The 26,544-nt window shown below is 31.2% G+C and overlaps 3 protein-coding genes across 4 annotated transcripts; 2 read left to right on the forward strand and 1 right to left on the reverse strand.

Moving 5' to 3' along the window:
- Positions 1 to 322: 322 nt before the first annotated feature.
- On the forward strand, positions 323 to 18,285 carry LOC117235917 (calcium release-activated calcium channel protein 1-like). Its single transcript, XM_033498399.1, is given in 6 exon segments — positions 323 to 576; positions 13,132 to 13,325; positions 15,417 to 15,428; positions 15,430 to 15,492; positions 16,204 to 16,332; positions 16,884 to 18,285. Coding segments are annotated over 6 exon segments (1,014 nt in total). The 5' UTR covers positions 323 to 491; the 3' UTR covers positions 17,415 to 18,285.
- LOC117235918 (MORN repeat-containing protein 3-like) lies at positions 18,116 to 20,089 on the reverse strand. Of its 2 annotated transcripts, none has more exons than XM_033498400.1 (4): positions 19,545 to 20,089; positions 18,902 to 19,194; positions 18,584 to 18,771; positions 18,116 to 18,503 (listed from the first exon to the last, which is right to left on the reverse strand). In XM_033498400.1, the coding sequence occupies exons 1-4, from the start codon at positions 19,742 to 19,744 to the stop codon at positions 18,330 to 18,332; spliced, it is 855 nt and encodes a 284-aa protein (XP_033354291.1). In that variant the 5' UTR covers positions 19,745 to 20,089; the 3' UTR covers positions 18,116 to 18,329. The 2 variants fall into 2 exon arrangements, with proteins under 2 accessions (XP_033354291.1, XP_033354292.1); XM_033498401.1 differs by lacking the exon at positions 19,545 to 20,089 and adding an exon at positions 19,331 to 19,431.
- A 296-nt stretch (positions 20,090 to 20,385) lies between these two features.
- On the forward strand, positions 20,386 to 23,719 carry LOC117235914 (zinc finger CCHC domain-containing protein 8 homolog). Its single transcript, XM_033498392.1, has 7 exons — positions 20,386 to 20,648; positions 21,016 to 21,256; positions 21,377 to 21,690; positions 21,849 to 22,062; positions 22,140 to 22,323; positions 22,427 to 22,623; positions 22,757 to 23,719. Exons 1-7 carry the CDS (start codon positions 20,386 to 20,388, stop codon positions 23,183 to 23,185), a joined length of 1,842 nt encoding a protein of 613 aa, XP_033354283.1. The 3' UTR covers positions 23,186 to 23,719.
- Positions 23,720 to 26,544: the final 2,825 nt, after the last annotated feature.

Raw genomic sequence — 26,544 nt, forward strand, 5'->3', positions numbered from 1 at the left:
TAATATATTGCATATGTTGTATTTACTGTAAACATAAATTAACTATACAATATGAACAGCGATTTTGAACATATAATAAATTGTTGAACACATAAAAGATAATCCTACTGAATAATAATTCTTACTAAAACATTTCAAAGTGTTTTATATAATGCATACAATATACAATACATAAATGTTTTCTATGGTAAATGTTAAAATACTTTCGTGAGCCACTGTATATCTATATATATCTATCTATATATATCTATCTATATATATATATATATCTATCTATATATATCTCATTCGCATTTAATATTTGAAATTTTCTAAAAATATACCTCTCTCAATAATTGGTCAGATGAGACCCGACATATGGCCAGTTATATTATCGAAGCAATAGTCTATCTTGTGTGCGTTCATATACAACGTAAAGAAACGTGAAACAATCAAAAGTCATTTCGATTGTCTTTGTTGAAGTAAAAGAATAATCAACTACGTGCTGAAATATGAGCTCTTCCTCCACTGCAGATTACAGCTTACATTGGGAACAATGCAACATTGAGTTAGACAATCTCAAATGCGCACGAGTTTGTGAGTAACTCTGCATTATAATATTGATTAACAGCTTTGTAGTACTTTGTAGTACATCCTTCTTATATCAAAAACCATGAATGTGCAAATTTTCATCTATTCGGTAAAAAGATTGGCTAAAATGCCATTTTTCTGTGCTCTTAACTATACAGATTAAAACAACGAATGTAACATAACAATTGTACTATGAGTGTGTTTATGAATTTGAACCTAACCTCTTAATGCTCGGATTTGATAAACATATATTAATACAGATATTTAAACAATAATAAACATGTATTGTGCTACTTCGATTAAGGTGTTTCTATCATATATTAATATACAGAGGTTACAAAAATTTACTTTCTAATGAAGTATTTTGGTTATTAGATTCTACATTTCATTTTTATAGCATTAAATTTGTATAGTCATATGAAATATATTACTAAAGTATTACTAAATAATACAGAATTTAATATAGAGGATTATCCACTTAAGAAACCGCGCTCGCGAGAACTTGGAAAATAGCAATATGTAGATTTACTACTACAATTAAAACATGGCATGCGCCATCTGTGAGCTGCTACTAGAGCTAGAGTTAGTTATAGGTTATAACACAGGGGGAGTTTGGTGTCACCGATATTTTTTATACCTAACGATCTGAACATTTTTTCACGATATAATTTAAAATTTGGATAATAGATGATAGATAACCCTGTACTTAGATCTAATTGATTAGCATGTAAATATTAGTAATAATACAGTGCTGTGCAAATACTTCTTGCAGCCACTGTATATTAACATCATAGGCAAATTGTGGATCGTGGAGAGGAGAATGAAATTAAATTTTATGCCGTCATTTTAAAGCACTGTTCGCACCATCTGTCGAAGGGTTCTGAAGTTACCTGTCGGAAATATTGACTATCACCGGCATTTAACCTCGATCGATCTCTCGCGTTCGACCAGAGACAAGGTATACAGATTCGACTCATCGTATCGGATTCGTCCAGTTATTATGGCGTAGAATGTTAAGTGATATATCATTTCCTACGAGGATTTTCATCAATTAAATGTAATATTATCAGTCTGAAATATCTGTATTCTTGTTAATTAGCGTGAAGGAAGTGATTCATGCAATTGTAGCTATTCGGTCGCGCCTGCATCAAAGAATGCAGATTCGTTTCAAACGATACATTATCGGCGTCTCGTGCCGGCATAAATTTCGACGGGGAAACACACCGTATAATAGAACACATTCACCAGTATCGAGGTTAAACATTTTCGATCGCTGTCCTGTCAAGTAAGTGATTTCTTAAAATTATATTATACTGTTGATTATACTCTGAAGCTTCTTACACAATAATGTCATTTGTGAAATTTTACAGGTTACAAGTTACAAGTTATTAGTAGTAATTAACTTTCTTTACAACAAATACGATAAATACATATAGTAAACATATGTATACGTGCAATACTATACATATAATACATGTACTACAATTAAATCCTATCAATTACAAGTTAGCTGTCATATTCGATTATATTTTAAGTATTACACTATTTTTATTAATGAATAGTTTTCTAAATAATTGTTTATGACAGTCATTTCCTTTAATCTACATAATATATAAATACATCAAATAGATAACATTTGTACAACTTTATTTGTTTTATTGCTAGTAAGATAATTTATCAGTACCAGTAACTTGTAGCTTATAATTTCTAACAATAAGAATTATATAAACGTAGTTATGTTTATATTGTATAAAATGCTAATATAGTATAATAAAATTATATTATGTATGTATTATATTATTATGTATATAAATATTTCCATGTCTCAGAAGTAGTACCGGAAATACGTATTTCGCGCATAAGAAAGATAAATCGCAAATATAAAAAAAAAAATTTTGTTCAACTAGTTTTTCGAGAAAATAGAAATTTTCAAAGTATTACTTAATACAAATTTTTTTGATATTTTAATATTATAAAAAATAAACTGACACCTTAAATGAATGTATAGTAATATATTGGAATCTAATAAAATTTCAGTTTTCGATGCGTTCATTTTATATTCGATTAGTTTCATTTATTTACGTCACTTGCACTACTGATGTATCATGTTTATTCAAGATATTAATATGTTAATCTATTCACTTGTCCAATCGAATATTTCGTTACATTATTTCAGAAGTAATGAATGAACATTCACACATTCTTTACGTTTATATAAGAAATAATATCATAATATGTGTTTTTTTCAATTTCTTCATTTATAATAGATATAAGTATAGAATATTATCATTACAATTTATTATTACATGCATGCTATTAGAAAAATTCATTATTATGAAAAGGATTAAAATTTTACCTTCTTTCGAGTGTTCAAATAACTGATGGCATAATTATTTTTATCGGGAAATTTACCAAGCAGAAAATTAGTCTGGAAGGAAGTCGTACCTTCTTGACTTTGAATTACATAAGGAATCCGTGTGTACATACCATTGAATGTAGAAAATTAAGTCAAGGTTCTACACGGAAATAAATCTGAGAACGTTTGTGTTTATACCTTGAAAGCCAATGACCCGAAGCAGTGGCGCTTATTCTAAATTTGGATACCTTTTTTGATCTTGTTAAAATTGTAATAATATTGTTAAAAAATTTAATATATTTTAAAGTTTGAATGAAATTGATTTATTCTTCGCATCTCTTTATTATAAATATGATATCTTTCTCTAGAATTGATCAATCAATGGTCATATTCATTTCCTTTTTGATCCACGTTTCGTCTAAAATTGATAAATATCAATATCGACAATAGCTTCTCATCGTATAATTTCGTTCAATATATCTTACATATTAAATATAATTATAATATCATATACATAATATAACAAGTTCGGCGTCTATAAACAATGAATTATTTAGTAATTTAGAAAACATCAAATATAATTCTAAAGTCATAAACACAACTAATCCTCTAGTCAGTAACCTGTCCATACCTCTTTATCCAAGATCTACATATCAACATATTACATAACAAGCATAAACAAGAAGTACATATTTAGTAATTTAAAAGACACAAAATACAGTTATAAGACCAAAACTAACACCTCGCATTATTTCAGCTATGTTTCCAGCAACATCTCCACACTATTCCATTCAACATCTACACATCAGCATATCACATAACACAGTCATACCATATCTCAAAGTTTGTCACGCGAAAATTATTAGTAAAAATGGTTTTGGGAAAACTAAACGTTGGGCGACATTGTTCCGGAGGAAATATCGAAAGGTAGGAAAGTCTAGTTGTTTGTTACGTCGGGCGACCCTCTACCTAGACCAGGCCATACACCGCGGGCCAGACGGACACCAGATGTCCGCTGATCCTTACCCCATACTCTCAATAGTCTTAAGGACCCATCGTAAATCTAAGGAATTTTCTACCTAAGGTCCTTCAGACCCAACAAATATCTTTTTTCTAAATCGCTTCTTTAAGAATATCGACACGGGAAAGTTAGTTTTTCTCACGTACGATGCTTCCCACTAGCAACGTTCTATCGAGGGCGGTTAAGGCCCTTCCTAGTCCACCAACCCTCGTTTTCCTGACAAAAAAATGTCATGAACAAATCCGATGGTCCCGTGCGCTAGACACACCCATCACTAGCTTTCCTACGACACAGCATCATCACTGTACCTTACTTCCCCTACGCCATCAGGAGGGTCAAGTCAACTACTTCTTCTACACCGCTAGAAAAGTCAACTACTTGTTCTACAACGCTAGAAAAGTCAACAGGTCAGTAACGGGTTAATCAACTATAACAAAACTCTAAGAGCCTTGCTCTATCCTCAACGAATATTGTGCCAGTGTATCGCGTCTCTATACGCTAACTCATTGTCGACGATATATATTACAAGCAACGGTGTAACTTAAGTGGAAAAAATATATAATTTATAATTCTGTGAATCACAGTGTTATACAAACTGAATCGCCCCTATTATCTTAACGGAAATCAGGGGATCGATCAACTCGTGGCGTCGGTTATTATAATCGTAACGGGAATGTACGACTGCCGTTGACGTCTCTCCCCGCGATTGGTCGAAAATACACTAGCTCTTAAAAGGTATACCTTTCTCTCGAACTCTCTGAAACGAGATATTCCACATCGTAGCGTGATTAGTTAAGTACTACATATGCACAATAACATCCAACGATATTGGGCACATCTGGCATTCCTCTCGTTCAATCCTTTTATTCTTCCGTGATTTTCCATCGTTCATCCCATCTTCGGGTGAAAGGGTGTGTCCATGTTATATTCCCGCTGTCGAGTGGGGACACATTGTCGTCTAAACCGAGGAGGATAAATATAATTTATCGAAGCGATCCAGTGATACAGTTAGCGCCGTCTCACGCACGCAATCAGTTTTCGTTCATATTCCATAGTTGTCTGCCGAGGAACATGAATGCACGATTCAGTTTCGTAAAATTACAGAGTTATTGTAATTGCAGAAACAAATGATATTAAGCCAAGGAAAATAAACAAACAGATATCTACCGGCTTACTAATGTCATGATAAAGTCGAGTCGCGAGTGGGAATTTAGATAAAGATCTGGACAAGTGACGAAGAAAGTGCTTCTTCGTTCGCTTCGAAGAGCAGAAACAATTTTCTTGTGTCGTTTGTATGTGCTTTCTGGTAAGAAATTCTAAAGAGCTATCGGTGCTAAATTATTGGAATTCCTATATTAAATAGTGTGCTGCTTATTAACATGGAAACCCGTCGACGAGCTGAGTACGGTTCTTGTAAGTGATTCGGCGAATTCATCATTTTTTTATTCTTCTATTTTTGCACATTCTTTGGAACAAATATTGATGTTTTGTATATAACGAATTCAGTATTAGGAAGTTATAGGTACATACGCACGTGATCGACTTAGTTTTTTACTTTCACACGTACATATTCATTTCGAATATCTGGAATATTACAGATTGTTCACTAAAACATTAAATTATAATAAGGATCTTAAGTTTTTTTTTTTTTATTTATTTGTTGAAATTACAATCAATTCTCGCGTTGAGAACGGATCTTAAGTTGAAATAAAACTCGAATGGGATTTTTGATGCTTTATTTTGCAAGTTTGTTATATTTTATTCAGGCTACATGTTTCATGATTTAAAATCTACCTTGGAAAATATATTGTTACGAAACTTTCTTCGCTCTCCTTATTTCGACGATAACAACATGGTATTATGTATTTGCGATGATGTTACGCACACCTACTTGCTGCTGTTCGTTTTGTTCTTTAACAATTACGAAAGTTGTACAAATTATTGGTCATACGCTCATCTCCCTTATCACCTGAGATAGCTTAGAATTGATATACATCAGTATGAACAGTACTTATTTTTATTTAACGATTTCATGATTACGATGTTACATGTATGATATTATTAATATTTCATTAGTGAAATCTATAATATTCTTCTGTAATTAATTCTTCTATTTTGTTCTTCTAATTCTACCATATTACAATTTTTTATCATTCCGTGATAAAAATACTATCCAAAATGAAGTGTAGAATTTCCTAGATCCAATCATCCGACATTGCTATATTTATACATTTGTATAGAAACCGGCGTGCAGTCAATGATTTCCAGGTAATAACAGGATACCGTGAATAATCTGTTATGAACACGAAGAATGCAATAATAAGAAAATAAGAACTTCCCATTGAAAACTCGCAGAAATTCTATAACGAAAAGGCGGCGCACAAACGAATGACGTTATTAATTGAGATTCTAGGACATTCGTATCTCGAGGTAATGGGCTTAACAACTCGGTACGATTTCTTGAAATTAATCTTTACGCGCATCACACTTCTTCAATGTGCATTGCCGACTAATTAATTGTTTCAACTATATCATAAAACCCTTTTGCTCCTGCGGAATATGCTCTTTGTTGGCTTATTTAATTTGTAGTCAATATAATAATCCTCTAAGATGTTGGGTAAAATAGTAGAGAAGAAAAGCGGATAAATTACGTGAAACTTTATGACTGCTATATTTAGTTAAGTAAATTTTATATCTAGGTATTAAAATATTTTTCCATGGTTATTATTGGATATCTTTAAAACGGTACAAGAATCAATTCTAAAATTGTCGTTCCCTCGGGGCGATTGATTTTTCAGGCGGAATTCCTGCGAACTGCGATAAATCAAGCTTAGGTACCTTATATTGGAACGGTTTCTTGTAAATCAATCTCGCAGTTAAGAGTTTTTGTTTCGATCAAGGACAGGTTCGCCAAAATCTCTGTAGGCAAATTTTTAGGTAATGTTTACTTCTATGAGTAATTAAATAATAGTAGCGATAGATAATAAATAAGTTTATAAATAATCATCCAGATAATTTTCTAGACAATTATATAAAAGAAAGGTATTATAAATATGACGTAAAATTCTCATACTTCATAAAGAGAATAGAAACCATTCTGAGCATGCTATATTTGCTTATGATCAGTAATTTATCAACATGTTAGTCACACGCCTGATGTCGGTCGAAGCGAGGGTAATATCAAAACAAGTGAACAGTTTCATTTCAAAGTGAATTTTCACTGTAGGGATCAGGTTTTAAATAGATCAGTCGGTAGCAATACAAGTAGGTTAGGGATACCCTGACCATGACTGCGGGCGACGCGTTTCTCTTCGATGGAAATGATCCTGGACGCTTGCCATGAGAAGCCCATAAGTAAAATTACCTACCAGCTATATTGCTCCCCAGTTTTCTTTAGCGGAAATTATTTCGCGCCTATAACTTCTTTACGAGTCTTGTGTTTCAGAATGAAGCTTTCCAAAATTTCTATATCATAAATTAACTTTCTGTTGCAACTTATAGCTACTGTATATGTTTTCCTATTATCCGCTTGATGAGCCTTTTATACGTAGTTACAAAATTTAAGGTGTTAAAAATGTTTACAAATCGTTAAAAGGACGATAAATTTGTTTGAACATCGGTCAAATATTAGTTTACATTTTCATCCGTTCTTTGATGTAGATGTATCATATGATGTAAACGAAGCTGTTGCAATTGCTGTTGCAAGAAGACACGTGATTGCTTTCGGTTTATCTTCGAAAATCCATAAAAATTCCGGAAATACATTTAAAAAAAGTTAAGTGAAACTAATAGATATTGTATTTATATATAATAAAAAATTAACGTTTAAATTTAAAAGAACTTTATTTATGATATCTAATGAAAATCCTGTTCCTGATTTATTGTACTGATTTATTCACTGCATTGAAAATAATAATTTTTTCATTCCTTCAAAGTGCGTCTCTTTATTCCTCAAATCAAATACACGCGATCCTTATAATATATCTTCATTTGAAAGTAATTGATCTAAATGGAAAGGAAATCATAAGTATAGAATTTTTAGCATAGAAAAGAATGTTTTATTATAACGCTATAAAAACCTGTTTAAAGTCATCAATAACTTATATAAGCAAATTTCATTCACATTCATCATTTGGATATCGTATAAGATATATATAACATATAATCATCTTAAAATCATAGTTTTGAGAATCTGACAAAAAAAAATTTTATTTATGTATTAATAATATTAAAATGTTTATTAATATAATGTTAATTATATATAGTATATAATTAAAATATAGTATATAATTAAAAAAAAGAATTTAATTAAATAATAATATTTAGATAGATATATATTGTGATTTATTAATAATCATTCGCAATAAGGAATTTGCATCTAATTTACATATGTTATTCAATTATAAGTTCATTCGGGTAGTTAATCTAACTTACCCACAGATGACCGAAAATGTTCGGCGATCGTCGGCTAACTTCGTGGTTTGTCGTTGATGTTTGTCGATGCCGTTTCGCGGCGTTCTTATTCAGTATACTGGTGTCTTTCACTGCTGTCATTTAACGTAATTTAGTTGTATGCCAAGTACATATTTCGTTATTCAATCTTTTCATTGTCGTAATATTAGACTAAATACTGGTGTCTTCAACTCGAAAAGTGCTTTTTCATCTGATTCCTTTTATTTTTTTCCTTTATTCCGTGAAGAGTGTAGATTGTTGATCTTCGTTATGAGTTCGCGCGTTCAACCACACACTCCTCCAAACTGCTCCAAAATGGTAAATACAGTTGCACATTTATAATTATTCATCGGCATATGTCTGCTGCTTCGTATACGAATGTGAATGAATTACATTCATTTAATTTCACCTAACGATTATTTATATTTATGCGGTTTTCTTTTCCTTGTTTTCAGTTCAACTTGTTGACCTGAACTATATATAAAGAAATAATCTCAATTTCCTCTTTTTCTTATTTTATGTCACAATAGACTCTATATTTTATGATGATATCATATTTTTAAACTTTTGCTTAATACTTGTCCTGTGTTTCATTTTGACAAGATGTACAGTCAGTAACAAAAGTACACATACATCTTTTACATTAAAATGAAGACATTAGCTCCAGTAATTTTGTTTCAAATTAAATTTTGTATTAATAGAGCCAAATACATATTTGGAAAAATAACACAATCCTTCAGGAAGTAAAAAAATAATACAAAATACAATCTCACAAAAGAGTATATACGCCTGTTATTTTTACATGAAATCATAAAGACAGATATTAAATATTAAATTAATCTCTCGTAGGTATATCTTCTTGATACACATTACTAACCGCCTGCAATCTTATCGATCCTGTATTGATAAAATTTAAGGTTGTAGTTTCTTACATGGCGTCCTAGAACTTTTACAAGTTACAATACTTTTATATCTCTTTAATTCTTTCTAGAAATACATCAATATACCAAAAAAATTTCACCTTATATTAAGATATAAGTATAAATTCTTTTAATCTTTTCTGAAAAACGGCGAAGAGTGCTTTTGCTGTATATAAATGTTTGTGACTGACTGTATCTATTCTTTATCATATGGGTATTCATAACTCACACGAACATGTTAGCGCAAAGTTCCCGGCAATTTGTTAATCTCGTGCATATTCGTGCATAATGACGTGATGTAGATATTCGTCGGGCGTATCAGATTATGTTAGTCATTTTTTGCAAGTAACAACTTACATATCACTCTGATTTAGCAACGTGAATATTTAATTTCGTGTGTGAGCCGTAACAGCAAGCTCTCTATGCGTTCTACGGTCCCTGTATTTTTAGTGATATTGGCACGTATCTCTGAACTATATTAGTTGCAACATATCCAATGGCATTGTAGGCAATTCGTTATGGTCTTTTTACGGAAAATTTCATTGCAAGTGTTTCCAATAGACATTCGTAGGAAACTATACCTAAAAGAATTTCTCTTTTTATTTTCTATATCTAAAACAACTTTTCTTTTTATATTTATCACAATCTATGAATTAATTTCAAGAGTGTTATTAGAATTCATTCGATTTTCTCGCTGCCTCTGATACAGACAATGAGAATAGTATAAAACAAATATAAATGTATAATTAGAATCAGTATAGCATCTGGTTTAATCTTATTTTTAAATATTTGAAATCCACGGTTTTTATCCAGTTTACCTAATCAATGCCATACACTTTTTCATACGATGCAGTTACACTTTGCACCCATTGATAGACCTCTGATGATTAATGTACACTATACTACATTTGCAATTCAGATATGAAAGGATCTAAACATTGTAGCATGTATATAATTCGTTGCTGAAGTTATCTTTCGATATTTATAAAGAGGAACGTAGTTCGAATACCTTTGAGCATGTGTATAATTCGAAAAAAAATAACATTGTCGAAGTGCTTGGAGAAGAATCTCTTTTTCTCTCGTTGTTTATCTTGGTCCAATCTCCACAAACTTTTTTTTTTTGTTCAACAACACCACAGTCAAGGTTAAATTAGCGGGAATAGTTACGCGAAAAAAACTGGTTTCATATGCAAGTACATAATTGGTCTCTGAAACTCACTAAAATAAATCACCAGTCAAATTGTATATGAAAGCATATACAATTTTAAAAAATGGAGATTACTTTGAAATCTTCGAAACACATGACGCACTACGCGAAGACATTTAATTTTGCTCAATGAAAATTTCGTGTATTGCTTATTACATATTTTAAAATTATGGCTTGGTCCAGTTACGAGAAGCATCCTATCTATTAAGTAACTGTCTCTTTGTTTCTCGTTTTCAATAGATAATTTTAGTTTCAGTTATTTTTACCCGAAATGCTACTTATCTTTTTAAGTACCAACGTATTTTTAGCTACGATATATGTGTGACGATTTTACTTGGTACAATGACCCAGCGAAACGAAAATATATCAATTGCTGAATCAGTTCGATTGATAACTATGAGACGGAAAAAAGAAAACATCACCTTTGTATCTCAATACTCGGGCCTTTATGTGGCGTTTGGATAAAAGAGATTGCGGGAAATGTATCGTTTGCGTAATAGCGCGTAAATGAAAGAGAACGTTGTGCGTGCAGCGCCCCCATCATTCGATTGCTATTAACGACCGTTGGAAATGATACAGACGAGATTCAAAATCTCTTTAAATTAAATCTCATTCTTTCCTCGTTCCATGTCTCCTACGTGTTGCACGGTCACCGTGAACGTAAAGTTAAAGTGAGAACTTTATTTCTCGAAGGCGTTAATTGACCGTCCAACAGTGAAGGTTATACACACTATCGTATAATAGTTCACGAAGTTGTCTGAACTAACTATGTATGTATTTGCGAAACTTCTATGTTCATATCGTATATGTTATATAAAATATTTTGCAATTTCATTAACACTATAATGATATACAACTGTCATGATTGTATCGATCATATTTAGAATCAATCTGAAAATTTATATGCAAGTACATACATTTTCTGCGTAAATATCACACACTTAGTAAAAGATTAATAAAGTAGCATAAGTAGCTGATAAATGTTCAAAATGATCCTATTAAATATTTAGGCTTACCAATAAGCCTCAATATTAGGTATATTAATAGATAATTGACTATGTAAATATTTTTGTGATCTCTGTAAAGATATATATATATATATATATATCTATATATATATATATATATATATATATATATATATATATACTTGCACTAAACATTTTGTAACTTCTATGTATTTTTTCAGATTTGTTTCAAACTTTAGCAACACAATCATCATAATCGACTTTTGTTACAGTGCTAATGAAATTTCAAAATTTTTCGTATAACACACATAGTATATCTATAAAAAGTCTCGATAAGTGTTTGAATACTTTTGTGAGCTACTGTATGAAAGGAAGATTAGCGTTATTTTCTATAGACTTAGCACAATCATAAAGATAAGCACGCGTATTGCCCGAAAGTGTTACATATATTAGGTTGTCCGAAAAGTGTCTTTCTTTTACAGACACGTCTTTTACAACGACGCATCTTTATACAAACATGAAAACTAATCTGTCGAACGTGTTGTGATCTTTATTTTGATAGAACGAAATGGATCATACGTAATTCGATAAAGTAATTTAAAACGGAAAATGTGCATCCATTATTTCCTTATAAAACGAAAGAAACTTTTTGGACGACCTAATACAAGTAAAACAATACAATAACGCGTGACGGTAAACAATACAGCGCAGTAGCTCCCTTGCCCCTGTGCCGCGCCGCTAGTCTTTTTCCCAACAATGCGCAGTACAAATAGCCGACTAAAAGAAGCAATGAATATAGTAATAAAATGAAAGAAGCATAAATGTAAGGAGTGAAAACGATTGGGTCAACTTTATCGCGGGTCAAGAAATAATTGTCCCGCCGAAACCAGTTTCTACATTCACTTTCTCTCTTTAGAAACATGTCATTCACTGCATTAAGGTGTGTTCTCGCATGTAGAATGTTATACAGAAAATATGCACGTGTCATGAAAAGTTGATTCTTAGTTGACATAATTCCTCGCCAAGTGCATTGAAATAAATTTAATCTATGCATATTGTTCATATATAAAGATATTTTTTAATCTTTCCAAAGTTAAATTTCAGGTACAAATAATTACCATAAAATAAATTTACACAATGTAAACAATTAGATTTAAATTAAATTACACAATGTAACATTTATTAAATTTTGTTCCTATAGCTGATTAAAATCATATTATAATTTTTGATACAGACCTATATTTAATACGTTATAATTTTATACAGATATTATATTTTTCTAAATTTACAATGTAGTATAGACTTTATTTGAAATATTCAACAACTTACAAAATTCGTGAAATACTTTGGAATCCTATAAAAGCTATTTGAATGAATTGATACGTAAGAAGACAAGTAGTTTGTCAGGAAAAAGATGATAGAAAGTCTAATTCTAGTTAAATGTTTCTTAACACTCGTTACGAATTTTTCTAACAATCCAATATTTTATATACTTTTGTACATTCTATACATTCTGTGTATACATTTTGCACTATTAAATTTCTCATAAATGTATAAATGTCCGCAGTTTAATAAATAGTTACCGTTATTTCAAAATCTACGTATAATCTAATGTAACGCTCTTTTTTTTGTTTTAGCCTTTATCAGAGCTACGCAAGAAACAAGCCTGATGTCCATATGGTCGACAAGCACTGGACGCAATTCAGTGTTTGGCGCGGAGGACGGAGCAGTACTCCCCTCCTCGCACTTACCCATCCACGTACACGTGGCACGCACACATCTGCGCAACGCTGACGGTCACTGCTTCCATAAGCGGTTTCACAACTGTCAGGTCGGTAATTCTCCCCTTGTCTCTTTGATCTCGCAGTTCGTTTCCTTTTTATCTCTCTCCGGGTATTACGCTAGATATTATACGGTTATCTCGTAGTCTTCTTCCATAACACCTTATATGTACGTTTTGACATATACAGTTTTCACCTGCGACAACTTTTTCGTTTATTTTCTCGTTTATTAGGATTATATCGTTCACCCGCATGTGCATTGGCAGATGCTTGGTCATTTTGAACCGGCTTTGATACTACAAGCAACTCCAGCGAATCTTATCGCTGAAATATAAATATTGATACTTTTGATGTGCTGTAGAAGATACTTCAAACGTTCCGCATGGTAGTCAAATAACGTATTCCGGGTATTACAGATGTTATGATTATGTTATGAATATTTGCGTTTGTAAATAATTTTAAGATAGAACAAAATTGTTTATATATTACAATTGCATAGAAGAAAGATGCAGAATTATCTGAAGAGTTCTATGTTAGTATTAATGTGTATAACGTATGGACAACTAGCTCGCTGATAAAGTACACATTCACAATTTAAGAAAATTAAAAAAGCATGTTGAGGTGATAATAAATGTACAATACAATCATATGAATTTATGGTAATTATCGATATCTCATCAACATATCTTATCAATGATTCCGATGAATTTTTAACACCTTGTAGGAATCAACGCTTGAACTTTTTCCTATACATATAACCGCCGCTCAGGCTTAGTTTTCTAGATATTCGTAATAAACTGTCGGTACCGCTACAGCTAATTCTGCCTATATTTGGTGACGATATATGTACTAGTATTAATTGCCGATATTAATGCTTAGACAGTACGAAACCGTTATTAATATATTAGATATAATATTGGTCGTTTTGAACCGTTTTATATATATAATATGCTTGTCAGAGTAGTCGGTCCTCAAAGTATTAAATTGTGAATCTCCTTAATAGGATAAACGTCCATGTATTATACGTATATAATAATATTAACATATCCATGAAAGCAATTCGCTTTGGATAATTCTACGTCTGTCTCCATATCCTATTCGTCAGAATTGCCAAGCGTCTACTATCTCACTAAGAATTAATAAAAACTCCTTAGAATCTCCAATATTGAAATATAAAATTCAGTCGACTTTATGATTACAAACAATAACGTATATTGAATACTCCATGTGTTTGCTATTCAATTGAACTCCAACTCCAAGAGATCATTTTGTTTGTTGCCCGCCTTGATTCGATAAATCATGCTCTCTTGATATCATTGTTTAAAACTCAATTCCGTTGACGATTTACGATCTGGTGAACAAAGTACTATGTATTAAAACTCATGAGAGTCGTTGATGATCTTTACTTGGAAGATATTCATGTTGTCGACAGAGAAGCAGAAAATTGAATATTATCTAACATTCATGGAATCCTTGTAAATACCGATAAGATCAATCGAAACTGTTTCTTAAATTATATCGCTACCAATCGCTTCCTTAGTTTATAATGAAACATAATCATTTATATCGCATAATTATTCTCGCGTTAACGATCGTGTTCTCGGCAACGAATTCACTTACATAAAATACAGACATACACAAAATACGTATAAACAACTTTGCGTTAGCGGAAGCTTGATGTATAAAGTATTATGTGTATACTAACTGTGGATGTGCGTGAATCGATGTTCAGAGGAATTGATTTATTACATGTTGTGTACAAGACTAACCGTAATCTCAATTCATAAATTTACTCCACTGATTTAAATGAACAAGAATTATATATAGTTATAAATTATTTATATAAATATAGAAGTTAAATGTAAAAAGGATATATCTTTCCGTTCTCTAGATTTATTTTATATAGATTAAAAATGTTCATTTTCTAACAATTTACTACAATTACTAATTAGCTGAAAGATTGTATTATTCTGTTTTTTCTTTCATTGGTGTATTGTACTTGATTATATCGTGCTGTCGCTTGCCAGATTTCCCACAGATTCAATCTATCAGTATTTAGATGAATCTCTCTCTCTCTCTCTCTCTCTTGCGTTGTATCTAGAGGCTTTCCATTAATTTTCCTTGTTATTTGTTTGGTTCAGCACCCGTTGGTTTTTTGTCCTACACAGGACTTTTGGCAAGCTCTCCTGTTGGCACCGACGTTGCCATCTACTTTCGGTACGTGCCTTTCTTTCTTACGTGTTTGTACAGTTGAACGCCAATTATCCAAACGCTGATTACCTCTAGATGTACAATTATCTTAGATGTATTTTTAACAACGATTTTACTATACGGACGGTGTACCACGATTCTGAAATGCCGAATGGATACCACCGTTGTTGGTCTCCCGCTATTTCAAAACGGCAAACATAGTTAGGATACTTACGTGTAAGTTTCATGATTGTGATTCAAATTTAAAAATAATTTATTCTAATACTCAAGATACAGGCTTTCCATGAATCAACTTTTATATTTATAACTTCCTAAACATTTTGTAGAAATCAGTATGCCATATAACAATTTTCTGATTTTCCCAAAGATGTGAAATTTCTTAATGAAATTTTAAAGGGGAAAACATTGACTGATACAAAATTTAATAGACAAACGGCAATACAATATAATATATATTGTATATTATATATAATATATGTACCAATAATTGTATAATATATAATATAATTATTAATTATAATATTATAGTATAAATCAGTGAAGTTTCAATTGAATCATATAATTGGTCACTATACTCACGCGATACTTGAGACACAAGTTAGCGTACTGTTTTCGATTAAGCATATTATGCAACCATTCGCTTCCATTCAATTCTATTTTACAAACGTTGTGTTAATAATCCCTCTATATTGTCTGTTATTCTTTTCTGTCAACCAGTCAAAGATGTCGCAGTCGGGAGATGGCCTTCACACGCCGGGTTATCTCTCTTGGAGAAAACTGCAGCTCAGTCGAGCGAAACTTAAAGCGTCGAGCAAGACGTCTGCTCTACTTTCCGGCTTTGCCATGGTACATAACTGGATATTTTAATAAATCTCTTTTTCGGTAATCTAAAATACCTCTGAATCATCAAAACTTTAGAACAATACTTTTTTTTAGGTTTTAGCTCTTTGTTCTCCATTTTAAAAAATAACAGACTTAATAAATTCACATTGTGATAATAACAGTACAATAGTAAAGGGAACAAAGGGAACAGACAAGGGAGGAATATTGATAACAGTAACGTAGATTATAATTTGTTAAAAATGAGTTCAGGAACAAGAAGAGATATATCCCCGCAATATTATTTCAGCATTAATAGAATTTCTTAAAACTTAGTGGTACAGTAAAGTTAATATTTATTTTTCAATTTATATACAAATAGTTAGTCTAGAGTTGAATTAATTCTGCATAAAAATATTGTAAAATTATTTTAAAAAGGACGATTACATATAACAATAAAGGAAATAACTCTGAGCAATTGATTTCATTACACAGATTATAAACTCACTGTTAAATATTTCATACACATTTTAATATATGTTAATAGATATTAATAAATAAATATTTTTCCTTTACAGGTAGCTATGGTGGAAGTACAGTTGAATTCCGATACGAAAGTACCTTCAGAGATGTTAATCGCCTTCGCCGTGTGTACTACGTTGTTGGTTGCGGTTCACATGTTAGCTTTAATGATATCAACGTGTATTTTGCCGAACATCGAAGCTGTATGCAATCTGCATAGCATAAGCTTAGTACACGAATCTCCACACGAACGTCTACACTGGTACATCGAAGTGGCATGGGCGTTTTCTACTCTTCTAGGACTTTTACTATTTTTATTGGAAATTGCTATACTTTGTTGGGTGAAGTTCTATGACTTTTCACAAGTGGCTGCTTGGTCTGCTTGTATCGTGTTAATACCAGTACTAATAATCTTCCTCGCATTTGCGATACATTTTTATCGGAGCTTAGTGGCCCACAAATACGAAGTCACTGTGTCCGGTATAAGAGAACTGGAGTTACTTAAAGAACAAATAGAGTCAACCGATGTTGAAGGTAGAAATGGTGTGAATTTACTACAGACCGCTGGCATGACGCACGTAGTCTGAACATGGTAAAGCACAATCCATGATCTGTGTTACTTTTACAATGTGATAACCTCTCTGAGTGGAGGATAATGAATCTCTAATTATCTGCATATGCTGCATTGTTTAGCTTATACATGTTATTACGTATTAAAACAATTCAAACGATAGATTAGAATGGGTTATGAAGATGAGGATTGGTACTGTATTGAAAGCATCAAAAGTGACTGTCTATAATATTTCTCAACACTTTTATTCGCCTACATGCGACAAGTTTGAAAGGGAACACCTGTTTTTTTCAGCGAGCGAAGCGATATATTGCTACCGATGTTTAATTATATCGCAATGAATTTGTACACGTACTGAAAAGTAATTTTTGGTAAAAGGATATATGTATGTATAAACGTGAAACATTCCCCTTCTCGCGTAGCGACTTAACCTATAAGAGCAATGATACGCGATAAGATTTATTGTATAACGTATCCTTAGCTATGGCTCAAAAAGCAACAGTCTTGAATGGGGGTTTATATCTTCCATTGACAATGCGTGACTAGCTCGCATTGAATGTACTTATTATTAATTTGTTCGAAAACATGCCTCTCGTGCGGTATTATTCACAGTTCTTTTTATGTTGTTCGTTTATTTCTTTTCACATAATAAGTCCCGTGCTCAAGTAACGTTTGAAAAGCTTTTTACGCGGAGACAAAATAACTTTCAGTCTTATCGTCTCTGTCTGTACAAAATTACTGCCGTCGCTAAAGAAGCGGCAATTAAATTATTGTACATAGCTTTTATTGCAAACAAACGGTTTATACGTGTATACATATGTTGATAGAAAGAAATATATGCAAAATTGAAGTACTTTTGCTAGAATAAATTATACAAATAACATCGACTCATTCTGTATTACGTGTTATTTTAAACTGTAAGAATATATGTTCATAAAACGGAATTTAAACAAGGGCACGTGTTTATGGACACGCATATATTCGGAACTATACGCTTCGATGCTCTCTTACAAAAAGGTTCAGTGGAAAAGGATTCCCCCTTTTTGTTATCATATATAGTTTCCGAAGTATCTTGAGCATTGTTAATATCCGTTATCACCTTCAGCTTTGAACCAAATAAAAATTATCATCAATGAATAAAAATTTTACAATAATGTTGATAATTTACTTATAATCGTTACGTACTTCCGGAATAGGATATGGTGTTGGACGAGTTGCAGATTGTCGAAAATCTGCATCTGACATGGTTCCGTTTATGAACCAATCATTTGTCCAGAAACCACGCTGCTCTTGACCGGTAATTATGTGATAAAATGTGCCGTAACCTTCTTTCTTGCCCTTAATAAACTGACCCTCATATTTGTTGCCATTTTCTGCAAAAGTTAAACATCTCACCCACTTTTAATTAGTGTATCGGAAAATAACGATAAGTTATTCGTTATTTATAGCCGAAACATTATTAAGGTCGGTTGTAAAAAGAACAGATGACATCAATTAGGAAACCTTTAACGAGCAATCCCATGCCATGGTAAAAATCATCCTTCCAAGCGCCCTCGTAATAATCTCCATTACAATGCCACATACGGCCATAACCATGTCGTTTATTTCGACAGAAGTCACCTTCATAGTAAGAACCATCTTCGAACCAGTTATGTCCGAATCCTTGCTTTTTTCCAGCCACCCATTGGCCAATATAATATCGATGAATAGTATGGTCTTCTTTTGAAATTTTGCTCAAAATACCGCAACCATGTTTTTTATCATTGAGCCAGCTACCATTGTACATCCATCCATCTCTATGAAATTTCAAACGAAATTGAAATTGTTTTCGAACATGTGAAAAATATCAGAAGACTGTACAAATATTAAATAATATTAATTAATAATAAAAATAAATATTTCAAATGATTATCCTTATTCAGAATTACTTACAGCAGTTGTTCTAATTCATTGACTGTAACACAAATTTTATATATTTTAAAAGCCGCAATAGATTGAAATATATTATACCATAACATTTAATTGTTGCAAAATACAATATTATATTTGCGTAATTTTTTCTGGCAATGTTATCTGAATTATTTACATTGAACAAATTTTATTTTGATCATTCTAAAATATTTAGTTCATATCATAATTAATATACCTGTCCACTTCTTTACCTATGCCTTCTCTTATGTCGTCCTTCCATTCGCCAATGTAATGACTTTTGAAAAGTCCTTTGCTTTGAGGGCTAAAAATGGCATGACGCAAACCATTTCTTTTCGAGCTCCCTATTCTCTGCTTAATGTATGAAGTTTTAACGAGTTCTAAAAAAGGCATTGTAACATTTATCAGAGATTTCATTTAAATTTTGAAAACATAATTTTTTTAACAATCATGTTAAAATGGTTAATCTTTCATTTTAAAGTATAATTGATCATTCATTTTGACAACGGCACCACTTTATGATCGAACAAACGAATACGAATAAAATTGAAATATGCAATAAAATATTCGATTTGCAAATGTAAGAATAATATATCAATGTCATGTATTATTAATAATTTTTTATACTTTATGATTAAAAAATTTCGAATAATATACAGTGATTAACCACCTTGAAATGTGCGAACGAAATATTCTTTTCTACTAAGTAATGATGAAAGATATTAATATAAGACCGCTAAAATTCATTGGAAAACTTATACCCTTTATGCTTAAAATTATTGTATGACAAATAATTATCAATAAAAAGATTGCTCGTTTAAAAAAATTTGTCATACCGAATAATGAAATTCGTGAAAATCTACTCCACGCTTATTTGCACACGAATGAGAGCGCCCCTACAGTTAAGTTTTATTGCGTTTAGAAAACTTGATAAGATTGAAGCGTCGTGTTTTCATTGAGGCAGAAGAGGGAAGCTAGCTTCACATAACAAAAGATCATACGTCCATAATATAAAATAGTTCTATCTATGTTTTCGTATCAGTATCGATAGTATTTCCATGAATTCAACGATTACCATCAACGACACCGACGAAGAGGTGATTGATTTAGACTCAAGCCAAGATATCAATATTACTGACAATGACCAAAGTGAATGTTCAATTGAGAAAGATTCATTACCGAACAACAATGCGGATAAGATGAACGTAACCAATAATTATATGGATAATAATAAAAATGCATCTACAATGGAAACTTGCGATAGTGAGAGTTCATCGACACCACTTTTGAAGGTTATGTTTCGAGATGAAAACATTGCATGGTAAAAAATTATTATTTGCTATTGATATATAATATATGTACATATGGACATATATATGTATATATTAGTCTTTATAAATTTTCGGGTAGAACGGGTAAATTTAATACTTGTTTATATAACCTAAAACGACATAAGCTGAATAATGGCTGAATAAACATACATATATCAGTGTCGTTCTTTATTTCAATTTGTTATATATAAAATAATCATTCTAATTATATATGATAAAATAAGTTATTTTGGTCCTAAGTGAGTTGCATCACTTAGTAAATATATTAAAATAATAGTATGTAACTAGTTTTTAATGTAATTAATTGTTTTGTATCGAGGTAACTTTTAATTCCATTTCCTTTATTGAATTTTTTAGGCAATATAGTAAAAGAATAAAAGTGTTTCTAGAGGAGTTAGTATCTTCCAAGATTAAATGTCAAGAAAATGATAATGGTTTAACGTTAGAAGTTTGGGATAATGATACTGACTCTACAAGTCAATCTATCGATATTACGACAGGGAGTGATGATAGTCAGGATATAATATGTGATACATTATTTACTGTAGATAAACAGCCAAGACCTGGAGATGAATTTGATGTTCCATCTTATAGTAGGGTCTGTTTTTTTATTGTATTGTTCAATATTTACATATAAGAAAAAACTATTTAATACTGATTGCTCCGAATAGCTAAATTGTTAATTATTCTTATTGTTTTAATGTTATTATTATTTTAGAAATATATATTATGTGATAATGTGTTTGATGATACAAAATTGAAATCAAGTAAATATCCAGAGGGTAACTCACAAAGGTTTATGTGTTTTAATTGTTCGGGAAATCATAATTTACGAGATTGTACAGAACCACGAAATTATACTGCTATAGAAGCAAATCGAAAAAATTTCAATATGAAAGGAAATTCAAAAGGTGTTAGATATCATTTGGAAAATAATCATAGATTTGATCATATAATCCCTGGTCAATTAAGTAACAATTTACGTAATGCACTAGGTCTCAGAAGTAATGAATTACCTAGACATATATATAGGTAATTAATTAAATTTCATGTTATAATTTTTAAAAAATCATAGGTAATAGAATAAAATTAAGAAAAGTATTTAATTTGTTAAATGTAAACAGATTACAAATATGGATTGTATGATGCTTATTAATCTAAATTTTTGTATATAAAAATAATTTTCTTAGAATGAGGAAGCTTGGCTATCCTCCAGGATGGTTAGAGGAAGCACGTTTGCAACACTCTGGTTTGTCCCTATTCAATTCTGATGGCATTGCAGAAGAAGATCCTAATGATGAACCAGGACATATCGTTGAAGAAAGAGACAGAGATCAATATGATATAAAAAAAATATATGACTTTCCTGGTTTTAATGTACCAGCTCCACCTGGTACTTGGGATGTAAGCAACAGTAAATTTTATAAAAGTAATAGATTTTTACAAAATCAAATATACTAAACATTTATTATGAACAATAGGAGGATGGGAAATATTCTGTATCAACAATGTTGACTTTTCATAGCAAACAAAGAATGTTGTCAAACTTAAAAGGAAGAATGGCAGACGATGGATATAAGAGAAAAAAACTCAAAGTTTTTAGTAATACATCAAAAGACAGTCCAGTTCCAGAACCTACTGAAATGGAAATTGAGGATGTAGAAGGTATAGAAACTGTATATTCACACACAACAATTCTTTCAAAATTCACGTATTCTACTAATTAAATGCATATGTTATAAAAACATTTTTATTTTGTATTAAGTAGATAGTCCGGTAGAGTGCGTACCTACTAATGGGCTGTTTATACCGCCGCTGCCTCTGGACGACCCTGTAAAACCGCCAGAACCACTATTACCACAAGAATCTTGTGCAAAACCATCAGAACCACTATTATCAAAATCAACAACAATATCTGAGGATTCAGATTATCATTCTCAAGAATTACAATTTTCTGAAGCATTAGTATGTATAAAAGATATTACATACATTTAGCATTTCGTCCAGTATTAATTATAGAAGGATAAGGAGAAGGATAAAATATTTTCGTAGCGTGTATTAAAAGATGAGATAAACATTTTTGTACAAAACATTTCAGGAAGACACTACATCGCCTTCTTTACGAGCGAATTCTCCGTCGTTATCCGAATTGGAGAATATGAAAAAGCAACTGCTTGTAGAACTCCAGAAATCAAACTCAGATATTTCATCAAAAAGCAATTCTTCGAATTCAGTATCAAAATCTGATATGCCACCACCTAGTAATGAGATTACTCCAGAATTAAATCGTATCCGTCAAAATGGAATTAATACAAGTCATGGAAGTGTGAAGTCTATTGACTTTGGTACGCCTGTATTACAGAGTACGTCTCCGTATAACAAATTGCCACCATCTGAAAAATTTTCAAAGAATATTTGCAATTTAATTAATTTTGAGAACTTACCTGATTCGACAGGTAAGTATGAACAAATGACCGGGGTTTTGCAGAAAGTAAGACATACATTAGCAAAGCTTCATCAAGAATAGTTGTATGTCATTATAATTCATGATTGAAAAAATGATCATATTTTATAAATGAGCAATAATTCCATTTTCTGGGAAGGTACAGAGATATAAATTTCATTTGATATATTATATTTCTAATTAAAAAAATGACATATATTTTTATCTGTAGTTAGTCCAAAATATATGGCATTTTTAAACATAAATCTTATGTTAGGAAACGTACAAACAACAGATTTATTCTCTATTGTTATACTTATCTTTCGGAACAAAAAATACACCTAGTATATTTTATGCAATCTTCGATTTCCCCTTTTAATCCTCAATAATTAATGAACAAATTCAAAGTTTCATTGGCCTTTAATCATTATAGAAGGCACATTAAAATTTTTCACATAATGAATTTATGTAGGAGGGCGGGCCTTGGAGTAAAATCTAATGGTCCTTTTAATTGATCTTTCTACTTATGTCTGGAAAACGAAAAAGCTTATAATTTTAAACAAAATTTCATAATGTCTTACTTATGAAAAGTACAAATACATACTATTTTTCTATTAATTAGTGGCATTTTCTCACGTGATACATTGTGACTGAACATAAACCATTTCATATTCATCAAAAAACATTTCAAACTTTATTTTCTTGTGAATTATACTTACCACCATACATTGCACATTTCTTCTGCATGTCCAGTTCGTTTTAAAATTGGTAAATATTTTTATCCATTTATGAAAATATATAAATTCAATATATGCATTTAAAACATTTGTTCTATTATCGTAACTGTCTATGCATAATTATTTTCTTTAACATGTTCGCAACCACGCGGCATGTGAAACATCTATCTATTTTAGCTTCACTAGTCTTACACACTATGCCACACATTTTCATTTATGCACATACACAATATGCTAAACTAAATAGACAGAGCAAACATTATATGATATGACACAGACGTGATACTAGTTTCTAGCTATAAAATTCAGAATTTATACATTTTACTTATTTATGTAATTTGAAAATAAAAAATCATATCTGTCACAGTGGTCTCTTAGAATAGTATATACATCATACATACATACATATGCACACACACACATATATTATGATGGTAACAAACGTGTTAATAAATAATTGAATAATTAATTTTCTTTACTTATCGATATCTGTTGCATGTTTTATACACACACAGATTCTATAAACATAGAATTGAAATTGAAATTATTGTTAATTAAAGAATTTATTTTTGCTATTTTTATATGGAAATTTTCATTCATGTTTTCTAATTAGAAGGTTAATAATAGCAAAAAGTTTATCAATTCTAAAAGATACTGTGTACATATGTAAATAAGGAAAGGAATGTCTTGTGTTTTGTAATAATTATAACAAAATACTAACAGAAGCACGTCAATGCTATATTTAATGTGTATGTCATTTATTTTCCTCTCTAAAATATTCGATTATTTCTAACATATTTGCGTAGTACAAAACGTAAATGACGTGAGAACAGAATTTGAATTTAAAACAAAAATTGAAAAATATTACTAAAACTATAATTTTTAAAGCTAATCTCTTATATTCTCGATGTACACGATGTCTGAAAATAATTTGTCACGAGCATCGTAGGGTTATTCTATTGTGAAACTCTAGCTCGGTGAAGATTTACGAAAAAGATAGCGGCAAGGTAGCGGTATTGACTTTGATCTTGAATTTCAAGGTCGAATTTTTGTACTGCATCATATTTTACTCGTTATAAGGATTAACCCTTTGCACTCGAGAGATGATTCTCAGTCGCTATGGCGTTCCATGTAGCAACTCGAAAGGAGAGTGAGAGGCGACAGTCCCTGTTTATGCTAGATTTCGACCTCTCCAATTGATGAGAACACAGTATTGGTTCGTAAATAGATTCCTTAGCTCTTTATATTGTTTGTTACGAAGTGTGAAGTGTTACACTTTAAGATGGAGATGAAATACTTATGCTCAAATCCTTCCAAAACTATGGTTCTGGTAACGTCTCCGACGTTAGTTCAGATTCGACGATCGTGCCAGAAGTATTATAGTTTTGTAAATCTAGAAGCTCTAAAAAAATGGATTTGGAAATTTCTTTAATTAATTCATATATTCTATAAAAAAGCAAAAGAACGAAAGGCCGCTGAACCACCTGCGATTTATAAAAACTTTAGTAGACCAGTTGAGAGGAGATATTCGACTACCGTGAGATCAAGCTTCAACGTCTGCTGCTAATTGTGATGAAATTCGGTTAAATGAAGAGCTCCATGTAATTTTAAAAAAGGATTGTAAGGTGTGTTCTTACCGAAACAAAGCAGAAAAAGACACGAAACAACTTATTATTGCGATACTTTTGCCGATAAGCCAAAGATGCATCTTGATACATGTTTTGTAAATTATCGTAAAAAAAATACAGAAAAAGTATTAAAAAATGATATGTTTAAAGATGTAAATATATATAGATTATTAAAATATAATGTTTTTTAAGTTAATTTTTGTATAAAATCATTTTATATTACCTACAAGACACTCGTCACATACATGTAAAATCACCTCGAGTTGATGCTATGCTCGACCGAAAAGGCCGTCGAGTGCAAAGACTCAAAGAAACTATGGATCGCAAATCATCTCAGTCCTCTTGGAAAAAAATGTTAAAGTTTTATAAATTTTCGAATTCACATTGTTTGTAATGTACTTATATTTTGAAATCAGATGCATTAATCTATTACATTAGAATTACAGATTAATCTATGACAAAAAGAAGCAAGAGTAGAAAGTATGAACCAGAGACGGTTTACGAATATTTGCAACGCAACAGTGACCTTCGCTGCGATCATGTTTTGCTTAGAATCGATGCCACGATATAGTAAGGCAATATGATTCCCCCTCCAAGCAATGTCTTTTTCTTACCGGCCTGCGTTATGTCAGACACTTTACAAAATCGACAGCTATATATCAGATATATATCGGGTATAACAGATAATTACAAATAAAGTGAATTCTAAAGTTAATTAACATCTTTTTTTAAGAGAACGGTCGAATGCGACCCATGGTTCCTTTAAGACTTTCGATCCTCGCGATATAGTATAGAATAGAAGTATAGAATATGATGCAATTAAAAAATGACCCTGAATTTCAAGGTCCAGGTCAATTTTACAGCTACTTTTTTGTAGATCTTCACTGATCCAGTGGTGTAGAATGCTATGATGCACGTAATAAATACTTTCTTAAACAAATAGTACGTGTTGTAGCATTTAATATACGTACATTAAATATCCATAAATATGTAATTAGAAAATAGTGTATTGATTCAATAAGACATTAACATTACACATATTTTATCTTTTTTGTGAAATACACGTATATTTATAATA

The sequence above is a fragment of the Bombus vosnesenskii genome, unplaced genomic scaffold (assembly GCF_011952255.1).
Source record: "Bombus vosnesenskii isolate JDL3184/JDL3185 unplaced genomic scaffold, Bvos_JDL3184-5_v1.1 scf7180000013334, whole genome shotgun sequence".
NCBI lineage: Eukaryota > Metazoa > Arthropoda > Insecta > Hymenoptera > Apidae > Bombus > Bombus vosnesenskii.